Source organism: Papio anubis, chromosome 16, assembly GCF_008728515.1.
Source record: "Papio anubis isolate 15944 chromosome 16, Panubis1.0, whole genome shotgun sequence".
Classification (NCBI taxonomy): Eukaryota; Metazoa; Chordata; class Mammalia; order Primates; family Cercopithecidae; genus Papio; species Papio anubis.
The window spans coordinates 19,736,898-19,756,252 of NC_044991.1; the positions used below are offsets into that span (position 1 = coordinate 19,736,898).

The window sequence follows — 19,355 nt, forward strand, 5'->3', positions numbered from 1 at the left end:
CCCATACACAATGAATGTACTTTATTCATTTTAATAGATACAAGATTTTCCTATATGGCTGAACCATACCTTAACCTATTCTTTAACGACAGACATTTAGGTTTTCTATTACTTTCTACTATGTCATTTTTATGCTTCTGTGGTATCTTAAATATTCTCTCAGTTCCTGTTTCATTTTGTCTTCCACTTTGGAAAGTAATTTCAGTGACCATGACCTCTAGTTTAATAAATACTTGGATCTGTCAAGTTTTAAAGTTAGTAGATGTATCAGTCTGGATTCAATTTCAAGTAATAGAAACCCAACTCAAAAGTAACTTAAGCAAAAAAGGGTATTTATTGGTTCACATAACTGAAAAGTCCAGGGGATATACTAGCTTCAGGCACGGTTGGATCCAGGGGCACAAACGTTGTCATCAGGATTCAAGTCTCTCCATATTTTGGCTCTACTTTCCCCTGCACTGGCTTCATTCTCTACATGGCAGGCCCTGTTGGTTTGAGGTTTTCATCCTACAAAGCTAAAGCACCTCAGTAAAGAGAGCTTCTCCTCCACAGTTCAGATGGATTTGCTGATTGATGAGGTCTGAATTACACGTCCACCCACAAAGCTCAAGGTTGGGTCAGACTGTCGAAACCACAGACTGAAAATAGGAAGAGGTGGTTTTAAGAAACATCAGGGAGTTGTTACAATGAGATGGAACGGATGCTGGGCAATTAAAACTACTGATGTCCAGGATAAGAACAGATATGAAAATGTCTAGGATAAGAACACATATGAAAAAGCTTAATCTCTGCTTAAGAAGTTGAATGGTAACAGCTGGCATGGTTTCTTCCTTGGTTATAAAAGTATTCTAAAAAAACACCATGAGAGATAAGTTTGTCCTGTCCTCAGTAAGTCTGTAATCCATTTGAATGAGATAATAATCAAGTCCAATAGCATACTTCAGATGAAACCACAGTTTCAATACAAGTAAACTCAGTGGTCATGAGTCTGAGAGTCCAACTGTCCTGCTGATGTGAAGCAAGACAACTAGCCTCCTACATCAAATAATTCTGTGAGGCAATTTGAGTTGGCGGTAAATTTTAAGTACAGTGGAAACTGTTCTTTTGCCAGGCTGAACTGGTACAGTTCTGTGTGTACTGGTGAATCAGACTCATTTCTGTACTACTGAAGAAGAGAAATGGACACAGCTTTCGATCTGCTGTATTCCTTCCAGACCTGATAGATGAGGTTCCAGGTGCTGAAAATGATCAAATACATACAGGAATAGAGGCTAACTCTGCACTTAAAAATATCTTTAAAAAAGCTGCTGGTCAAGTAGTATACAACATGGTCCTTCCTGTTGTGAACACTGAGTCCTAGCAGGTGAGGTGTGGGTTGTTTCTATTAAAAATCCTTGTTGTATTGGGCACAAGATACACTAAAATTGGCTGTAGTCTTCTCAAGCTCAGTGAGTCTAACTGCAGCAACATGTGAAAAGGGCAGGCAAGAGCTGAGTCACGAAAATAGACAAGCAGGGCAGCTTCAGAAAGGCCAGCCATACCAATAGCCAGAATATGATCTGGAAGAACAGGCAGATCAATAAGGAAGCTCTGTAAATTAGTTTTTACCCTGGGTACTCAGGGGTTAATCCATAGGGCTTATTCTGGATACAGTTTTCTGATCTTACAGAGCCAGTCAGGTACATCAGCTTTCAGTTTCTTGCTCATCTGCCAAAGAACTTTCAGCTCAGGAGAAGGCCTTATCCTCAATGAGACTTGAGGTTCTGTTTAGGAGTCTACGCTACATCTGGGAATGACAGGGTCAGCAGAGCCAGGTTTGTCAAAGTTGGCCCTACTTTCTTTGGTAATCAAGTCGTCATCTTTTTTAACTCAGCCGATCTCTGAGAATCATCTTACAAGCAAGCCAAGGCCTCAGATTGGTTGAATGGTGCTGTTCAAAGATACAGATGAGATCTGAAGCATGGAGACATGGAGATAGTAGGCAAACTCCTAGGTTTAAGTTTTAGGTTTTTTGCTTTTCTAATCACCAATTCTTATATACAATGTATATTTTAGACTCTTGAGCAGATGATCATCTTCATCTTAAGTCATTCATTTTGAATGAGTTGGCAGGATTAGAGGGATTGGCAGTATAGATCAATGTCTTTTTCTGTAAAGCATAGGAAAAATCAGAGAGGAAAAAAGCTGACAATTTGAAGATAGTAGAAAATTGAAGATAATTTCTTCTTAACAAATAATAGTTGTATATACAAGCAGGCTAGTCATCCATATTTTATTTTTATTTGTTGAGGGTGAGCAGTCTATAGCAACCAGACTTAGGCCTTGTTTGACAAGATATAGAGTGGAGTCATGTAATCACAACTGGCCTAGAGAGAGAGGATATAAACTATCCCCAATGTTTAACCAGTGCATTCATTCGAGTAGCTCAGGATAGCTGGCCTTTAAATTGACTGGGAAGTAAAGGATGAGTTTTCTCATGACACATATCAAAATCTCCTTGTTCAACATGATCCGGTCTGAGAGTCCATAAACTGAATCCTTCCTGCTGAAACAGATAAGTTGTCTTAATGTCTGTTACAATGCCTGCCTTAAATATATATCATGGCAAGGAATGACGTCAGCTGCTCTGAGTCAGTGTAAAATGACAGTATTAAGACTGTTGTGGTTCCACTAAAATATCCACAAGGACAAAAGCTCTTAAGTCTACTGATAAAATCCTTAGCTGCAGTCTTCATAGATTTTGTTTTTCAAATCAGTCTGTTTCCAGCAAAAGGGTAGGCAATAAGCTATCTGAAATGCCCAGCAAGTAAGCTATCATGGCCTGCTCAAAGGGCCAGCCTCCAACTATCCCTACCATCTACAGTTGGTGGTATCAGACATCAAAAGATTCATCTTAAAATAACATCTCTCGGCACAAGGCAGAGCAATTAAAAAAAAATCTATTATTGGCTAGAAGAAACTTTTCCAAATGGTTTCATTTTAAATCACATGAGGAGGGGTGTTCAAAGATTGTCTCTTGAAGATCAACTGTTAAAAGTGAGCTGAGTAGTCATAATAATTCTGGAGAATAGGCAGATATGCCAGTGATGAAGAAAAAATAATTGCTTTTTTTTTTTTTTAAAGGTTATTAGCTCATTTATCTTGGAAACAGTAGTTAAACTGAATAAAAACCAAGGGGCAATATAACTGCTACTGGTTGAGTCATACAGTGATGTGTAGTTTGGAAAAGAAGAAGATAGATATTGAGCCCCTTTAGGAAATGTTGCCAGTATTTGAATTCAGCTTTCATAGTTATCTCTTGTACACGAAGTAGAGTACCATGGTTGATAACAAGAGGTCAAATGTACAAGTTGCTCTAATATGCCCTCAATGAGGCACCAGCTTCAAAACCCGCTTGCTGGCAATTCAGGTATCCATGGAGGGTCAAGACTTCAAAGTCATGTACTTCAAGTACCAGTAGAGCATCTGGTGTTTGTGAAAGAAGTTGCTTAAGGGAGTCTGTCAGTGTAGGGTGCATAGAATTATTCTCTGGCTATAGCCCATTCTAGGAATCACTGGATATCCATCTGGAGTGGAGGGCTGTTAATCTAGGTTCACTTGACACCACTTTCAGCCCATGATCATTCCTGGGGTCAAAGACATGCCTGTCTTCTTGCACTTTTCTAAGTTCACACACAGTATTTCTAAGAATGTTCAGCATCAACTGAACATGAACTGTGCTGAGTGGAGGTACAGAAAAGATTGGAATGCCATTCAGGTCAAACATATTGCTGTCTGGGGCAGTGGTTTTCAAACTGTGTTCTGGAGAGTTCAAGGTGTTGTAAGGAAGTCCCCTTAGGTGTCACCACGGTGGCAAAGGAAGATAGTTGTAGCAGGCTTCAGGCCCCTACTCGCTTCACTGCTTCATCCAGAGCAGCTTCACTTTTACTCTGGGCTTCTGCAGTTTTCACTCAAAGGGCTTCATGGCCACGAAGCCTTTGGAAAACCAATGATCTAAGAATAAGTCGGTCACAAAATGCTGAAATACAAAAAATAGGTCACAGAAAGCAGAAACTGTAAGCAAAGCCTGGGGTAAACCAAGGTGTATTCCTATTCTTTCCCTAATATGGACCACATTACAGGTTGGAGTTAGAGCTCATTGGCTATAAATTTTGATTGCCTGCAATTGGGCTTGTAACTATCAGAGAACAAGGCTAATGATTTTCAGTTGCAACAGCACTGGGGTTTTTGCCCAAGGTTGCAAAATGCATCCAATTCTTTGTAAGTATTACTCCAAGAAGTCCATGGCTGGATGACTTCTCAGATGTTGATAAATCTGAAGAAAATATCTCCTTAACCCTTTTCTCCCCTTCCCAACCTCCTTAACCCACCTGAGATGCAATGCCCTTGAACTAAAGTTATGGTACAATTCTAGGGACACAGAAGTATACTGCTAAATGTCATAGAATTTATCTAATTTGGGGTGAATTAACTTTCCTCCATTCCTTTCCTATGTCTCCCCACACATCTTCTAGAGATTCCCTTGACAGAAAATAAAGGTAATTGTCAAGATGCAAGACTCTCAGATGACAGAGACATACTAATTCAAGCAGTTAATAACAAGGTATGAGAAAGGGGGATTTTGAAGATGCTGCTTATTCTGGGGTGTCCAGGGCAATCTGCTGGCAATCAGGAAGCACTGGCTATACTGCTCTAAAGCAGTTTCTGCATTCCATTAGATGGAATGATGCAAAAAATACCCTGTTGTGTTTGATTAAACTTAGGACACAATGGGTTAAACAGCAAAATGGAACTCTTTGCTACAAGTCTTTTTTTTTTTTAATTAGACTTCTGAATTTAAGCACAGAAGCAGTAGTAATTTGCTGCAAGTCTCCTGAGAACCTTTAATACACTACACCTCAATGTAGACTGGGGGAAGGGACATGTCTTACATACTTCACTATCTTAGCAGGTAACACCTTTCTCTATGTCATATTTATACACACACACACAAACAATACTACCTTTAAAAAAAACCAGGTGGCTCATTTTGTGTAAATACTAGTTTGCAGAGATAGGACTATAGATAAGCTTTTAGGGCCCAGGAGTATTAATGTCTTAAATGCCCTTAAACCATGGGATATTGCCATGGGATTCTGGTCTAGATGTAGCTATCATGTGATCACACTTAAGACATCCTATGTGACTAGGGGCACCAGATCAGGAAGCTGGAAAATTTCCTGAGGTTCCCAATACCCAGTCATTTTAACACTGTGGATAATTCCAAGGAGAATACTGGACTGGGAGTCAGAAAACCTGGCCTCTACCACTTTCACAGCTGTGTCACTTTCGATAACTGCTTAAGTTTTAAAATTTACATTCCCTCATTTGCAAAAAGAGATTATAATTCACTCTTATTTTGACAATTGAGATAAATGTATGTACAAGTGCTTTGAAACTGTAAAGTGCATTATAAACAGAGGGGATTTACCATAGAGGTTCTACCTTGATGTATCAAGAGAAGCCTTTTCTGGAATCTGATGCAGCCTTGTGAGATGCTTAGGTAAGGGGACTCCTTGGTAGAATTTCTTACATTTGTGTAAAAAGTTCTGGTTCCTGAGTAATTCCAAAGAAGATGCTATGAGGAGTTCACTGTGCCTTTGATTTGATCCCAATGGGTCAGAATATGTTTTCTCATTCAGTAGGCTACTACAGGATTTGAAGTAGAAAAAACAGGGTCCAGTGACCTTCATGGGATCCTAGATGTTCATGAATTTCAATCATTTGAGATTGTGGGGTATGGTCCAATGCTGCTCTCAAAAAGATGTTCCCTTTCTTCAGAGAGCATTAATAACTAAAAAATCCCCTGGTCCAAATTTATTATGTGTCTCTGAAGGCTTTAACTGAAGAAATGAAATGCACACTCATGGAACAAACTAGGCCTTTGTTGTGATAAAACAGCTTTAGCTATTTGGCTTGAGGACTCTGACTTCACTATAAAGGGCTGTGCTGAATCTGGGTAGAACAGGACAGGAGTGGAGGTAAAGGCCACATCATGATGGCTGAATGCCTCCTGGGTCACAGTGGTCCACTGGAATGGGTGTCTTCTTCAGTAGTAAGGTGGTAGGAATCATCTCGGGCAAAAATCCAGGTACCAGGTCTGTAGGCTGATGGAATAGCACAGGGAAGGTAGTCAGAAGGTCCAGGTGAACACTCAGCAATCAGGAGGCACAGGACTAGAAGGGGCAGGGACAAAACAGGTAAGATAACAAATGCATGGAATTACAAACACAGGACTCTAAGTGGGTCTGCTGTCAGCACATCAGTAGCCTGATGGCTGTTAATTCTTGATGAGCCTGGCTTAGGCAAAGACAAATGATAAAATGAAAACAAACAACAACAATCCAAAAAAGAACACACAAAAGCCTGATTAACACTCTCAACTTGTGGGAACTGTCTCAGTGAAGCAGCAAACAGAAACTAAGCCTCATACTTTGGGAAAGTAATCTGATTGCATTCAGGGTGCTGGGCATTTTTTGGTGGGGAGAGGAAGTGGCTCCACAAGTGGCATAAAAAGAAGTGAGATTTTAAGTTTATATACCAACAGTAAAACAAAGGAGATAATTGCCCCTCTTCCTCTTCCAATGCCTTCCTCAAATTGTCTTATGACCGTCTCCTTTTAAAAAGCTGTCCTTTCACCTTAACAAGATTTCATCTCAAGTAGGAGAAAATAAGGTCTTGGTCCTTCTGCATGTAACACCCCATTCAATATATTGGTTTCTCCTTATGTCTGAGGGCTCCCTGGATCAAAATTTAGAATCAAAAAACATTAAAACATAAAGAAACATGACCCATATCTAGCGACTTTTCTTCTCATTAAGAGTAATTTTAGTTATCACATAGCAATTAAGAAAACACTGAGTGGTTATTCTGATAGCCTGCTCTCTAAACTCCTCCTTCCTAATAAATGTTTCATGGTATGTTGTGGAGTATGTGGGAAAGATAAACTAAACAAGGACTCTGCTTTCAAGGAGTCTGCTATCTGCAAAGACAGAAAATGCAGGCAAGTAACTATTTTACAGGATTCTGTATACAGATAGAGGATACATAACAAAATGTCATAAAACTTAAAAGTTCTATTCTGGCTAGTTAGGAGACTCATGGAAAAGAGATCATAAGAGTTGAATACTGAGAAAATGGCAGTTTTGACAGATGAAAAGCCAGAGAGGAGCATTTCCAAAGTAGAAAGAGAGTATGAACAAAAGTGCAGAGATGGTAAAGAAAAAGGCATTTTGGAAAATGGCAAGTACCATAATTCACTTTGGATGGAGTGTCCTCAGTTTCCACTGAGGGTCTGGACAGAAACTCAGGTCTTCTAATTCCCAGTAACAGTGCTGGTGGTAGTACTTGCTCAGTCGTTGTCTCTTTTCTCACAGCAAGGTCAACAGTCCCAAAATTCAAAAATAAAAAAAATATCTACCTCCAGTGTTCCTGCCACATCCTGATAAGCTCTTTCGGGTTCCAAGTCCAGTTCTTGAAAATCTGGAAATCTGGAGTCCACGGCTGTGGCTACACTGAAAGTTATCTGCTCCAACTATTGTAGAACACTGTAGTGAAATCTTTTCAACCTCCAATCCTGGACGTCTCATGTTTTGCCACAGAATTTCAAGCTTTGAGTTCCAGTTGTTTTTTTTTCCTCCTTTCTGCTGAGGAAAGCATCTTATCACCACAGTCTTAAGAGTCTTTTGAGGTACATCCAGATTTAATTACAAAAGAGCAAAAAGACCAACACTTTTTTCCTCCAAAACAGTCATTTCTCTGGAAGTGAGATTATTTGTCTCTGCCCTTTAGGAAAAGGGAATAGTCAATTGATTTTTTCAGACATTTGAATGAAATAGCATAACCGGCTAACATCTAATCAGACAAAATACACTTAAATGTGTTTGTGTTCACTTGCTTAGGGCTGTACCACTTGGTGAGCACCACTCCACAAAGCGAAAATGTTTGAAATCCAATTGTTCAAACATTTTTATAGTGTTTGTTGGATAATGGCCTGAAATTTGATAAAAGCAGCTGACAATTAACAAAGAAGCAAAAACTAGCATCTTGGACATCTTAGTATTACACCTTCAAGCAATTAGAACACAAGGAGGGCCAAGGTTAAAAAGTTAAGCTTTGAATCACTTCCAAATCTACTGATTTTGAGGTTCCGCAGTAGTTCTAACAAAACTTTTCAGAGATTGTTAACCTTCGATTAAGAAAGAAAAAAACCCCAAACATCTTCAGGAATTCCATGCCAGGTACAGTCTGTTCCAGTGAGCCCACTTGCTAACAGTCCGCGTGCACCATTAATTAGCTGGGCTTGGCAGCACCATGTGAAAAGAAGCCTATTCACCACCAACCACACAGACTAGACACGTAAAGTAGGATCAAGTAACGGATGACAACCACGGTCATGGAATATGGTCAATGAGAGTCAGAAAGGTAGTCAGGCACCGGTACAAGCAGCAGAAAAAAGTTGCCGGGCCAAAGATTAAACAGGCTTATTTAAATAGGATGCTACAGAACACATCCACTCCTAATTGCAGCTGCTTTACACTGGGTGCCATTGTACCATTTGCATCAGCCACCCTTCAGGCACCCCATGGTGAAAGAAAAGGATTCAGAATAGAAGCCAAGCAGGGGACTGTTGTTACCCCGAATATCCATTATGCATAGAAACAGCTCACATATCCCAGGGACTCAAACAGGGGCTTCAAATTGGTTGTGAAGGGTCCCAAATGACATCTAGGCCTCAGTTTCCTCTCTGTAGCATGAAGAAATTGTGATTTTTAACTCTTCTGGGTCACAGCCCCCTTGGAAAACTTGCTAGCGATGGATCATCATTCCCCTAAAACGCACATTCCCACAAATTCCCATTATTCCCCCAAACCACACATTCCCACAATTTCAGGGAGTTTGGGGATCCCCAACTCCAATCCAAGGTTTCCAGGTTCAAAACCCAAGGATTGGGGAACAGCTAAGTTTTCTTACAACTCAAAAAAAAATACAAACAATAACCATCCTTTACGTACACCCACGCTTTAGAGTTTACAAAGCGCTTTCAACCCCACACACATTGATAGGCAGAGGAGGAAACTGAGGCGCAGAAAAATTACAGAGTGACTCGCCTAAGGTCACTCCGCCAGCTGGTGGCTAGGCCCGGAAGCAAACCCACCTCTTCCGACTCCGGAGCTCGTCTCCCCACCCCGGGGCTGCCGCCAGAGCTCCCGCCCCTCACTAAGGCGGCATAAGAAGGAAAAGGCAAAGTAGAAATCCCACAACCAACCATCCTCCGGCCCCCTCCTGCCCCCCCAACTGGGTCCTTGCAGGCCCCGAAGGGTGGCGCCAGGCCTCCAAGCCGGCCCCGGCCACCCCCGCCTCCCCGGCCGCTCCAAATCCCGCGGCCGCTGCCGCCGCCGCCTCCCCCGGAGCGGGGCGGAGCAGCTGCCCGCCGCCGCCGACCACCCGGACGACTCCTCGTCGAATCGCAAACGCATAGGCCGCCGCCCGAGTTCTGCGTACGAGAAGAAAGACGCGGCGCGAGCGCCAACGGCCACCGGGCGCGCGCCGCGGCGGCCGGGCCTGCGCCCCAAGAGCTGGATGCCAGAGCAGGAGAAAGAGCCGCCAACCGATCGCTCGATCGACCGCACGCCCGTTCCTTCGCCCTACCAGACCCGGGAGGGGGGGAGGGCGCGCCAGGGCTTCTTCGAGTTAGGGGCCTGACTCCCCGGCGACGAGACAAGATGGCTCCTCCGGTCCGCACCGCAGCTACCGTCCCGGCTGCGTCGCTCGGCCCGCCCCCGGTACTGTTTCTTTAAATGGCGGAGAGGGTCAGGAAAGCAGGAAGAGAGGCTCACGCTCTCACGTGACAGGGGCGGGACCGGCCAACCAAGATCCGGTCACATGGGGACACGCAGTCCGCCAATCAGGAGGCTGTACATCAGGGCGGGGGCGGGAGGAGCTGCAGCTTTGTGATTGGCTGAATGCTCCGCGGAGGCCTCGGGGGCTTGGGGCGTCGGGGAGTGTGCGAGGTGGCCGGGGCTGTGTGCACTAGCGGAGACAAAGCGGGGTCTGTGGTGTCTGTGACGGCGGCGGCAGAACAGCTCTAAACGCCGAATTTCGTGTTGCTGAGTCCTGTCACCATCTCATCTAGCGCGGCGCGCGGGCGGCGGCGGAGGCGGCAGCGGCGGCGGCGGAGGCGGCAGCAGCAGCACATGGTTCCAAGAGCGCGCTGCGGCTGTTGGGTTCCAATTCCGCGGGGAGGGACAAAGGCAGTTGTGAAATCCGGGTAGTGCCTGGTCAGGTGGTGCGCTCGCCACTGCCCTCGATCCGGTCCTTGAAAACCGGGAGTAGCTCTTCTTCGTGAGGAGGCTGCCACGGGACCGAGGCCCGGGAAGGGCCTGGGAGGCTGAGGCTGTTGTCTGAGGGACGTGGGGGCAGGGCGCGGCCTGCCCGAGGTGCTGTGGGCGGGTCATTTGTGAGGTGTTTTTGTGGGCCAAGTGTGAGGTAATCTGACCCCCACCCTGAACTGGGTTTGGTCAGGCTTTGAAAAAAGAAGGCTTTGAAAAAAGAAGTCGTCAGTGCCTAGGAACTTTTTCAGTTGGGAGGTGGTGAAGCTGCAACTTGCGCTGTGTAACACTCCATCGAGATCTTGGTCGCCGGTCTTGGGCCTGTTTAAGAATCCTGGCATCACGTGTGGCGAAGACATGGCTGATCAGTTTTCTGACAGAAGTGGGTAAATTTCCGGATTGGTAAATTTCCTGACAGGAAATTTCAGGGAACCAAAAAAGGCTCGAAGAACATGAAGATGGAGCAGTCATAAACCGCCCACGCAAGGACCATCTCCTTCAGGACCATCCACACGAGACTCAGATTGTCTGAATTGAGCTATCGCAACTTAATGCTAAAAGCTCCTTAAAACTACAGATTTATGACATAATTCCTTCCAAAATATTACATCGTAATCATTGAGAAGATTAAAAAAAACACTTGAAGGAATTGTAGTTTTAAACAACTCTTTGCATATATTTTGGATAGTTACTAGGTTACTTTTAACTGTCATTAAGGAGCACAGACTTACTGAAGCTTTACTGGACGGAATCCTGGGAAACTGATTTCATTATAAGGTTATATTTCCCAGTTAGTGGAGACCTCATTGCAGTCATGGCTTTCACAAATTACAGCAGTCTGAATCGAGCCCAGCTAACCTTTGAATATCTGCACACAAATTCGTAAGTATCCTTTAGGTGCCACTGAGGTAACCAGTAACTCGTTCCGTGATATTATATGGAAATCGTTTCCCCAGAAAATTTTGCTTTTTTGCTTTTTGAGATGTATCCCACTGGAGTGAAATGTATCACTGGATATCTTGAGCTCTGTATTGAAGAACTGAGATCAGTGAAATACTTGTTGCTAATCCAGAAGAATCTGATTTTTGTTTATTGGATCAAAATTTTCTAAATGCAAACTTTAGTTATTTGAAGTCAATGTGTTGAGTTGTTTCATTCAAGTGTTTATGGGAATCCAACAAGTACTACTCTATTGGATCGCCAAGTGTTGGACTATTTTAGTATCAACCGTTTCCCCTCTCTAGTGACAACGTCCTAAACAGTTAGGTTTATAGCAAGTATTTACTTTCTAACAAGAAAACAGAAGACATTTAAATGACAACTTTCAAGAAGAAAATTTTTATTTTTTCAGCAGTTGGCTTTATCTTCCTGGCAAAGTGCTCCCTACATCCAATGTTATTTGTATATGCTAAGCAGGAAACGACAACTTGTTTATATCTCGATTTAGATAGTCTTTCCCCAGAATTTCCACAGAAACATACAGTGTTCATGGTTCTTGAGTTCATGAAGGAGTAATCTCATCACTCCAACATGGTCTGAAATGTTTCAGGTTTAATCCATAATGCCCACTCTCTTGGAGGTTGTCCAGTAGAGTCAAAACTTCTTTAATGTTTTAAATACATTCACCTGTTACTTTTGAGATGAAGGTAAGTGTTCTACCATTCTAGTACCTGGAGAGGAGATGAGCAGCTACATGAATGGTCCAGTCTCTGAAGAACCCCCTTCAGAGGAGAGTATAGACTTCCATTATGTAGTAATAGTACAATGGTTTTTAGCTTTTTATGGAAAAGACAACATGTTTGTGATACCATAATGTCTGTAATATTTTTGCTATTTTTCCTTTAAAGGGAATAAAATTTTGCCACGTAGTGAAGCAAATTGTCAAATGGTGAGAGCCTGGTCTTATTTTGCTTAGGAAGTTTGTTATTTTTTTGAGAGACGGAGTCTTGCTCTGTTGCCCAGGCTAGAGTGCAGTGGTGCAGCTCACAGCAACTTTCACCTCCCAGGTTCAAACGATTCTCCTGCCTCAGCTTCCCAAGTAGCTGGGACTACAGGCATGCACCACCACACCCAGCTAATTTTTGTATTTTTTTTAGTAGAGATGGGGTTTCACTATATGTTGGCCAGGCTGGTCTCAAACTCCTGACTTCAGGTGATCCACCCGCCTTGGCCTCCCAAAGTACTGGGAATACAGGCGTGAGCCACCATGGCCGGCCTGTAGCAGTCACCTAGGCTGAATTCTCACACTTAAGTATGATGGCCCCGAAACACAGGTGAGGTTGCTGATTAGTGATTATTCAGCTAGCATAGCCTTGGGAAAAACCTTTAGTGTCCTTTTTAATATTTGAACTGCCATATTAAGAACAAGCAGTTGAAGGACACTTAAATGTTCCTGGATGACTGTGTTTGATAAATGGTTATCTCAGCTCTGAATTTTGGAATGATGGCAAGTCTGGAATTACAGATTTTATGATAATCTTGGAAGACCATGAACTGGACTTCAGAATTTGAGTTCTTGTTCCAGCTTCACCAAAGACTTTATGGGATGATAATAGTAACAACAGTTAATTGCTTCATGCCAGTCACTATTTTAAACATTGTCCAAAGCAATCTTTACAGGAAGCCTTTGGGGTAAGGATTATTCCTATTTTGCATTTGAGGAAACTGAGGTTCAAAGAGATTAAATTACATGGTAATGGCTATATAGATGCTAAGTGGCAGACTTAAACGGTGCCAAGATTTAAGTCAGTAAGATTTATCTGACTACCGTAGTTGGTGCTTTTAACCATTAGGCAGTGCCTACTTTAGTCAGTTTTACCTTCAAGAGCTTATTTGCTTGTCTGTAAAGCAAAGGGCTTACTTCACAGTTTGAAAGTCTTCAATTTTAGTTTATCTCAATGAACCTCTAAGGACTCTGGGATATTTCTCCCTTCTTTTTTTCCCCTTTGCTATTTTATAGTTTATTAATGATAGATACTTGGCAGTGCCAAGGAAAAGAAAGAAACCAGTTAAGTCATTTGTTTTAAGTTGGGGAATTTTCTGGGACTTTAACTTACCCATGTTGAACTGGAACCACCTGCTTGCGTGAACATTTGAGGGTTGGAGTATCATTTTGGAAGCTCTGGAATTTCTTACCTGGATCACAAATTCGACCTTAGAAGTTGTTATACTTTTTGATGTATTAGTCCTACCAGAAGAAAGTATAAACCCTAAACCAACAAGATAAGTTTTTTATTTCTAATTTCAGGAGATTTTTAAAACATTGTGGTGACCTGATTGAAAGTTCATTTATACAGAAAATAAATTTTAAAATTCTCACATGAGGTGACTTGTAGCTCATAAAGATGAAAGATGAACCACCTCTGTGTAAAGTGGTTCAATAAGTCATTTTCAGAGAAGGGAAGATTTGTCTCTGTCTTCTCCTTTGTTCTGTTAAAATCTTAGGAACACGAGACCATTTCATGGTGTCTGACATGTACAGTATTGTGAATTAGGAAATAAATGGTCCTTTGCTTACTCATCATTTAATGTAGACTTACAAGCAGTGACCGGACGAGAAGGGTGGAAATCAATGTAGTGCAGTGAAAAGACCATGTGCTTGCAAACCAGCCAAACCTGGACTTGACTGTTTCCTGGCTCTGTCTTTGGGCAGGTCAACTTCTTGAATCTCAGTTTCTTCATCTATAAAATGGGGCTAATCTGACAGTTTTTACGAGGATTATGTAAAATGATGTTTATAAAGTTCTTAGCTCATACGGTGATACACAGTAAACATTGTGTGAATGGTGAGTGTTACTCTATAATATTAGTTTATATAAACCAGAAGTTGGTCAGTGTGGTGGCAACTTGTTTGGTGCTAGTCATTAGGCAGATCAGTTCTTAGTAAATTCTGGAGCATCTATTGGAGACAACATCTTTTTTTTGTATCAGGTCTTTGATAACTTTTGATGGTTATTCTCTTGGTTACATCAGCCTTATAAGGCTTAACGCAGGCCTGGGAAATAAATTCTCATGATAACCTGAAAGTCTTGAGCTAATTTAATATCAGATGTTGTTAGTATGAGATGATAAAAGTTACGGTTTTTAAGTAAAAGGAGTTTTATGCTGTTACTTCTCTTTGGTGGTGGGTTTTGTGACTGTTACTTCAGATGTAGTGGGGGTAGTGATGTTCCTTTGGCATAAGATGCGTATATTAAGTCACCTTGTTTGCAGTACTGCTAAGTGGTCTGATAGAGCAGGATGCTTACATATAAGATGTCTGCTATTTATTTTTGTTGGCACATTTAGTCACTTAACATCTTGGGCATATATTTCTGTTTTTTTTTTTTTTTAATGGAGTCTTGCTCTGTCGCCCAGGCTGGAGTGCAGTGGCACCATCTCAGCTCACTGCAACCTCTGCCTCCCGGGTTCAAGCGATTGTCCTCCCTCAGCCTCCCAAGTAGCTGGGACCGCAGGCGTGTGACACCACACCCAGCTAATTTTTTGTATTTTTAGTAGAGACGGGATTTCACTGTGTTAGCCAGGATAGTCTCGATCTCTTGACCTCATCATCTGCCTGCTTCGGCCTCCCAAAGTGCTGGGATTACAGATGTGAGCCACCGCACCCGGCCCTATTTCTGAATTTTATGGGTATGTGAAGTGAATGTAGAGGAGCCTGGCAACTCAGAGGCTTAGCTTACTTATTACTTTAAGCCTGTTGAGTAAGCTCATACCTTAAATATATTAAAGCCGTTTAAATGTAAAATGGTTGCTCCAGAATTTCTTAGCTTTATTTTCTAGCAATTACGGCAATTAACTATTGTCAGCACGTCTAGGATTTTAGCAGAAGCTATCACTGTGTGATGGGCCTATGGATGATCTATTGGTTTACATTCAGGATGTGTATAAATAGGGAGACCATTTTCCTTACATAACAAGCTAATTTACACGTGAATTTGTCCCTGGAAATGCTAAGCTGCAAACTATACTGTGACACAAGTGATATAAAAGCCGTGATCAGCCAGGCGCAGTGGCTCATGCCTATAATCCCAGCACTTTGGAAGGCTGAGGCGGGCGGATCACTTGAGGCCAGGAGTTCTAGACCAGCCTGGCCAACGTGGTGAAACCCCATTGCTATTAAAGACACAAAAAATTAGCTGGGCATGGTAGCTTTTGCCTGTAACCCCAGCTACTTGGGAGTCTGAGGCAGAAGAATCGCTTGAACCAGGAGGCAGAGGTTGTGGTGAGTTGAGATCATGCTACTTCTCTCCAGTCGGGGCAACAGAGCAAGACTCCATCTCTCAAAACAACAACAACAACAACAACAACAACAAAAAACCAGCCATAATCAGTTGAAAGTGAACACATTTTCAAAAAATCTTTGTCTTTTTCCAGTTGACTTTTATTGGATGTTTAGGTCTGTGAAGAAAAGAATTTTGATATTTATTCTATCCCAAATGCTAGCTAGCAATGAGTGTACTCTTGGAATGTTATTTGGGAAAGAAGAATTTATGCAGTTGGTATAATTTTGATTCTTACGATTTTAAGAAATATTTAGAACTCGATTTTAGCATCTAGAAGATCTATCTGTAATCAGTTGGAGGTCTGGAAGAGATTCTGAGTATTATCTCTGACTTTACTAACAGTGATCACAAAAGCCCTTTTTTATGGTACATACTGCCATCACAAAAGTACCCTTTGGCTACATTGTAAAGGGTACTATTAGCTTATCTGAAATATGTATGCATGGAACAGCATCGAGACTGTGTGGAACAGCAAAGACCATTTAGAATTTTTTTTTTTTTTTTTTTTTTTTTGAGACGGGGTCTGGCTCTTTCACCCAGGTTGGTGTGCAGCGGCGCGATCTTGGCTCACTGCTACCTTCACTTCTTAGGCTCAACCCATCTTCCCACCTTAGCCTTCCAAGTAGCTGGAACTACAGGTGTACACCACCACACCTGGCTAATTTATTTTACTTTTTGTAGAGACGGGGGTTTCGCCCTGTTGCCCAGGCTGGTTTCAAATTCCTGGGCTCAAGGCATCTGCTGGCCTGGGCAAAGTGCCAGGATTACAGGTGTGAGCCACTGCACCCTGCCCATTTAGAATTTTTTGAAAGCTCTAAATATGCAAGGCACATTTCTTTGTTTCTTTTCTTTTTTTTTTTTTTTGAGACGGAGTTTTGCTCTTCTTGTCCAGGCTGGAGTACAATGGCGTGATCTCACAATGTCGGCTCACTGCATGCAACCTCCGCCTCCCGGGTTCAAGCAATTCTCCTGCCTCAGCCTCCCAAGTAACTAGGATTACAGGTGTCTGCCACCACACATAATTTTTTTTGTAATTTTAGTAGAGACAGGGTTTCACCATGTTGGCCAGGCTGGTCTCAAACTCCTGACCTCAGGTGATCCACCCACCTCAGCCTCCCAAAGTGCTGGGATTATAGGTGTGAACCACTATGCAAGGCACATTTCCGAGCACTGTGTGGCAGGTGCTTTGTGCTTGCCCTTTTGAGATCTGCTTATTTGATTCTGAATTTCTCATTCTTGTGGGATGCTATCAGAAAATATGTATTGCTAAGAAGCAGTTGCGATTTCTGTTTTGGTTTTCTTGTCCTAATGGCAGAGGGTGTCAAAATTAGTTTTCCAGATTATTCATATTGACCATTCTCACTGCCAAAGACTGGAAACTTCATTATTTATTCTGAAGTTAGTACATTCTGATGCAAGATGTGGTCTCATGCTTACTATGGTTGTGCTCTTGTGTTTTTCCGGTAGCTGTATTTTTGAGATTCCTTGATTTACGTTAAAAGTACAAACTCATGTTGAAATGAGAAGTATTGGGATAAAATTGGTTATTTTATATTTCTATATAACAATCCTCAAAATTAAAAATATTTAGGGTATATAAAATGAATTCACTTTGTAAGTTTCTAAGTCACTTCAACATTTGATAGGAAAATGACTGGTTGAAAGTTTGAGAACCAATATTAGATTCATTTTTAACCAACATTACCTTTGGCAAGTCACCTTAATTTTTAAGCTTTTTTCTCCCTATTTGGTGGGGTAGTTTACAGAATACTTTTTGTTTATTCAGTTGGTAATTTGAAGAATTTAAAGTGATAATTCTAGAGACATAAATATTTTTTGTTCTTTAATTTTTTTTTTTTTTTAATTTTTACTGAGGGGGCACAAGACAGATGTTTTAAATAATTAAACATATGGGCCGGGCACGGTGGCTCACACCTGTAAGTCCAGCACTTTGGGAGGCTGAGGCGGGTGGATCACCTGAGGTCAGGAGTTCAAGAGCAGCCTGGCCAACTTGGTGAAACCCTGTCTCTACTAAAAATATTTAAAAAGTTAGCCGGGCATGGTGGCAGGCGCCTGTAATCCCAGCTACTCAGTAGGCTGAGGCAGAAGAATTGCTTGAACCCTGGAGGCGGAGGTTGCGGTGAGCCGAGATCGCACTGCTTGTACTCCAGCCTGGACAACACAGTGAGACAAAACAAAAAAACCATATGGCTGTTTTATGCACTTTTTTTTTTTTTTTTTTGTTAGAAATCTGTCTTTACCGTCTGGGCACAGTGGCTCACGGCTGTAATCCCAACACTTTGGGAGGCCAAGGCGGGTGGATCACCCGTGGTTCAGAGTTCAAGACCAGCCTGACCAACATGGAGAAATCCCATCTCTACTAAAAATACAAAAAAATTAACTGGGCATGGTGACCCATGCTTGTAATACCAGCTACTCAGGAGGCTGAGGCAGGAGAATCGCTTGAACCTGGGAGGCAGAGGTGGCAGTGAGCAGAGATTGTGCCATTGCACTCCAGCCTGGGCAACAGGAGCGAAACTCCATCTCAAAAAAAAAAAAAAAAAAAAAAAAAGAAATCTGTCTTTTCCATGTAGTATAATTAACTAGATTTTATCCAGAAGAATTTGAGCTCTTATTTCCTAGGTGAATTGATGATAAAATTTCTTTTGGTTATAGCATATTTATCAGTGTTGCCTTTGGATTAGCAACATATATATTCACTGATCTTCGGGGGGAAAGGTCTTCCTATAATTCCATGAAGTGATAGCTTAATTCAAAATTTGCATTTGTAGGCCGGGTGCGGTGGCTCAGGTCCGTAATCCCAGCACTTTGGGTGTCTGAGGCAGGCAGATCATCTGAGGTCAGGAGTTTGAGACCAGCCTGGCCGACATAGTGAAACCCCCTCTCTACTAAAAATACGAAATTAGCCAGGTGTGGTGGTGCATGCCTATAATCCCAGCTATTCTGGAGGCCAAGGCAGGAGAATCACTTGAACCCGGGAGGTGGAGGTTGCAGTGAGCCAAGATCGAGCCATCGCACTCCAGCCTGGGCGACGAGCAAAACTCTGTTTCAAAAAAAGAATAATAATAAAATAAAAAATTGCATTTGAAAAATTTGGAGTTACTTAAGGAGGAAAAAACAATATTCCTGGAGAGTTTAGTTACGGATATTTAATAAATGTTTTACATTTTGTTTACAGTATGGTAAGTGATTAGAGATCCTAGATGCTGGTTATTTAATATTGATATATTTCATTTTAAAATTTTTACTTTAACTGAAAATTGGCTTAAACTTTTTACTTTGGCTGAAACTCTATGCAAAAAAAGTCGGAGTAACATGGATATTTTAAAATTGATGGTCATGTATTATATGGGTTAATTTTGTATTTTCTCTAATCAAAAGTCAAGTTTTTTTTTTTTCAGGTGATTCTATGTGGACACATCCTAATTTGATATGAGGACTGTTGTGGAAAAGACCACAAATTAAACAGTATAAATTGCACATGCTCAATGTATAACTTGTTAGCATTTTGTTTTACCAATACTTGTGTGTCATCTACAAGTGAAAAAAGGAAACTCATACACTTTTGTGTAATTTATAAGCAAAAATATCCCATTTGAAAGAGAAGGAAAAGAGAATAACTGATTTTATGACTTTCTCAGATTTTGACTAAACCAGAACATTCTCTCCATTAAAGAAAGTA

At 41.7% G+C, this 19,355-nt stretch overlaps 1 protein-coding gene and 1 long non-coding RNA gene across 5 annotated transcripts in view; one reads left to right on the forward strand and one right to left on the reverse strand.

Annotated features, from left to right (window-relative positions):
- Nucleotides 1-311: 311 nt before the first annotated feature.
- On the reverse strand, nt 312-9,861 carry LOC101015033. Its single transcript, XR_652765.4, has 2 exons — nt 7,290-9,861; nt 312-6,215 (listed from the first exon to the last, which is right to left on the reverse strand). It is a non-coding gene; the product is annotated as an uncharacterized LOC101015033 (long non-coding RNA).
- A 130-nt stretch (nt 9,862-9,991) lies between these two features.
- Nucleotides 9,992-19,355, forward strand: part of MORC2 (MORC family CW-type zinc finger 2) — a 41,962-nt gene continuing 32,598 nt past the window's right edge. For all 4 annotated transcript variants that reach the window (XR_001892219.3, XR_001892220.3, XM_003905440.5 and 1 more), the window contains exon 1: nt 9,992-11,252. Coding sequence is in view for 2 of the 4 variants with exons in the window: in XM_003905440.5 (XP_003905489.3) it covers nt 11,185-11,252 (68 nt within the window). In the remaining 2 variants the exon portion in view is untranslated. The remainder of the gene's footprint in view (nt 11,253-19,355) is intronic.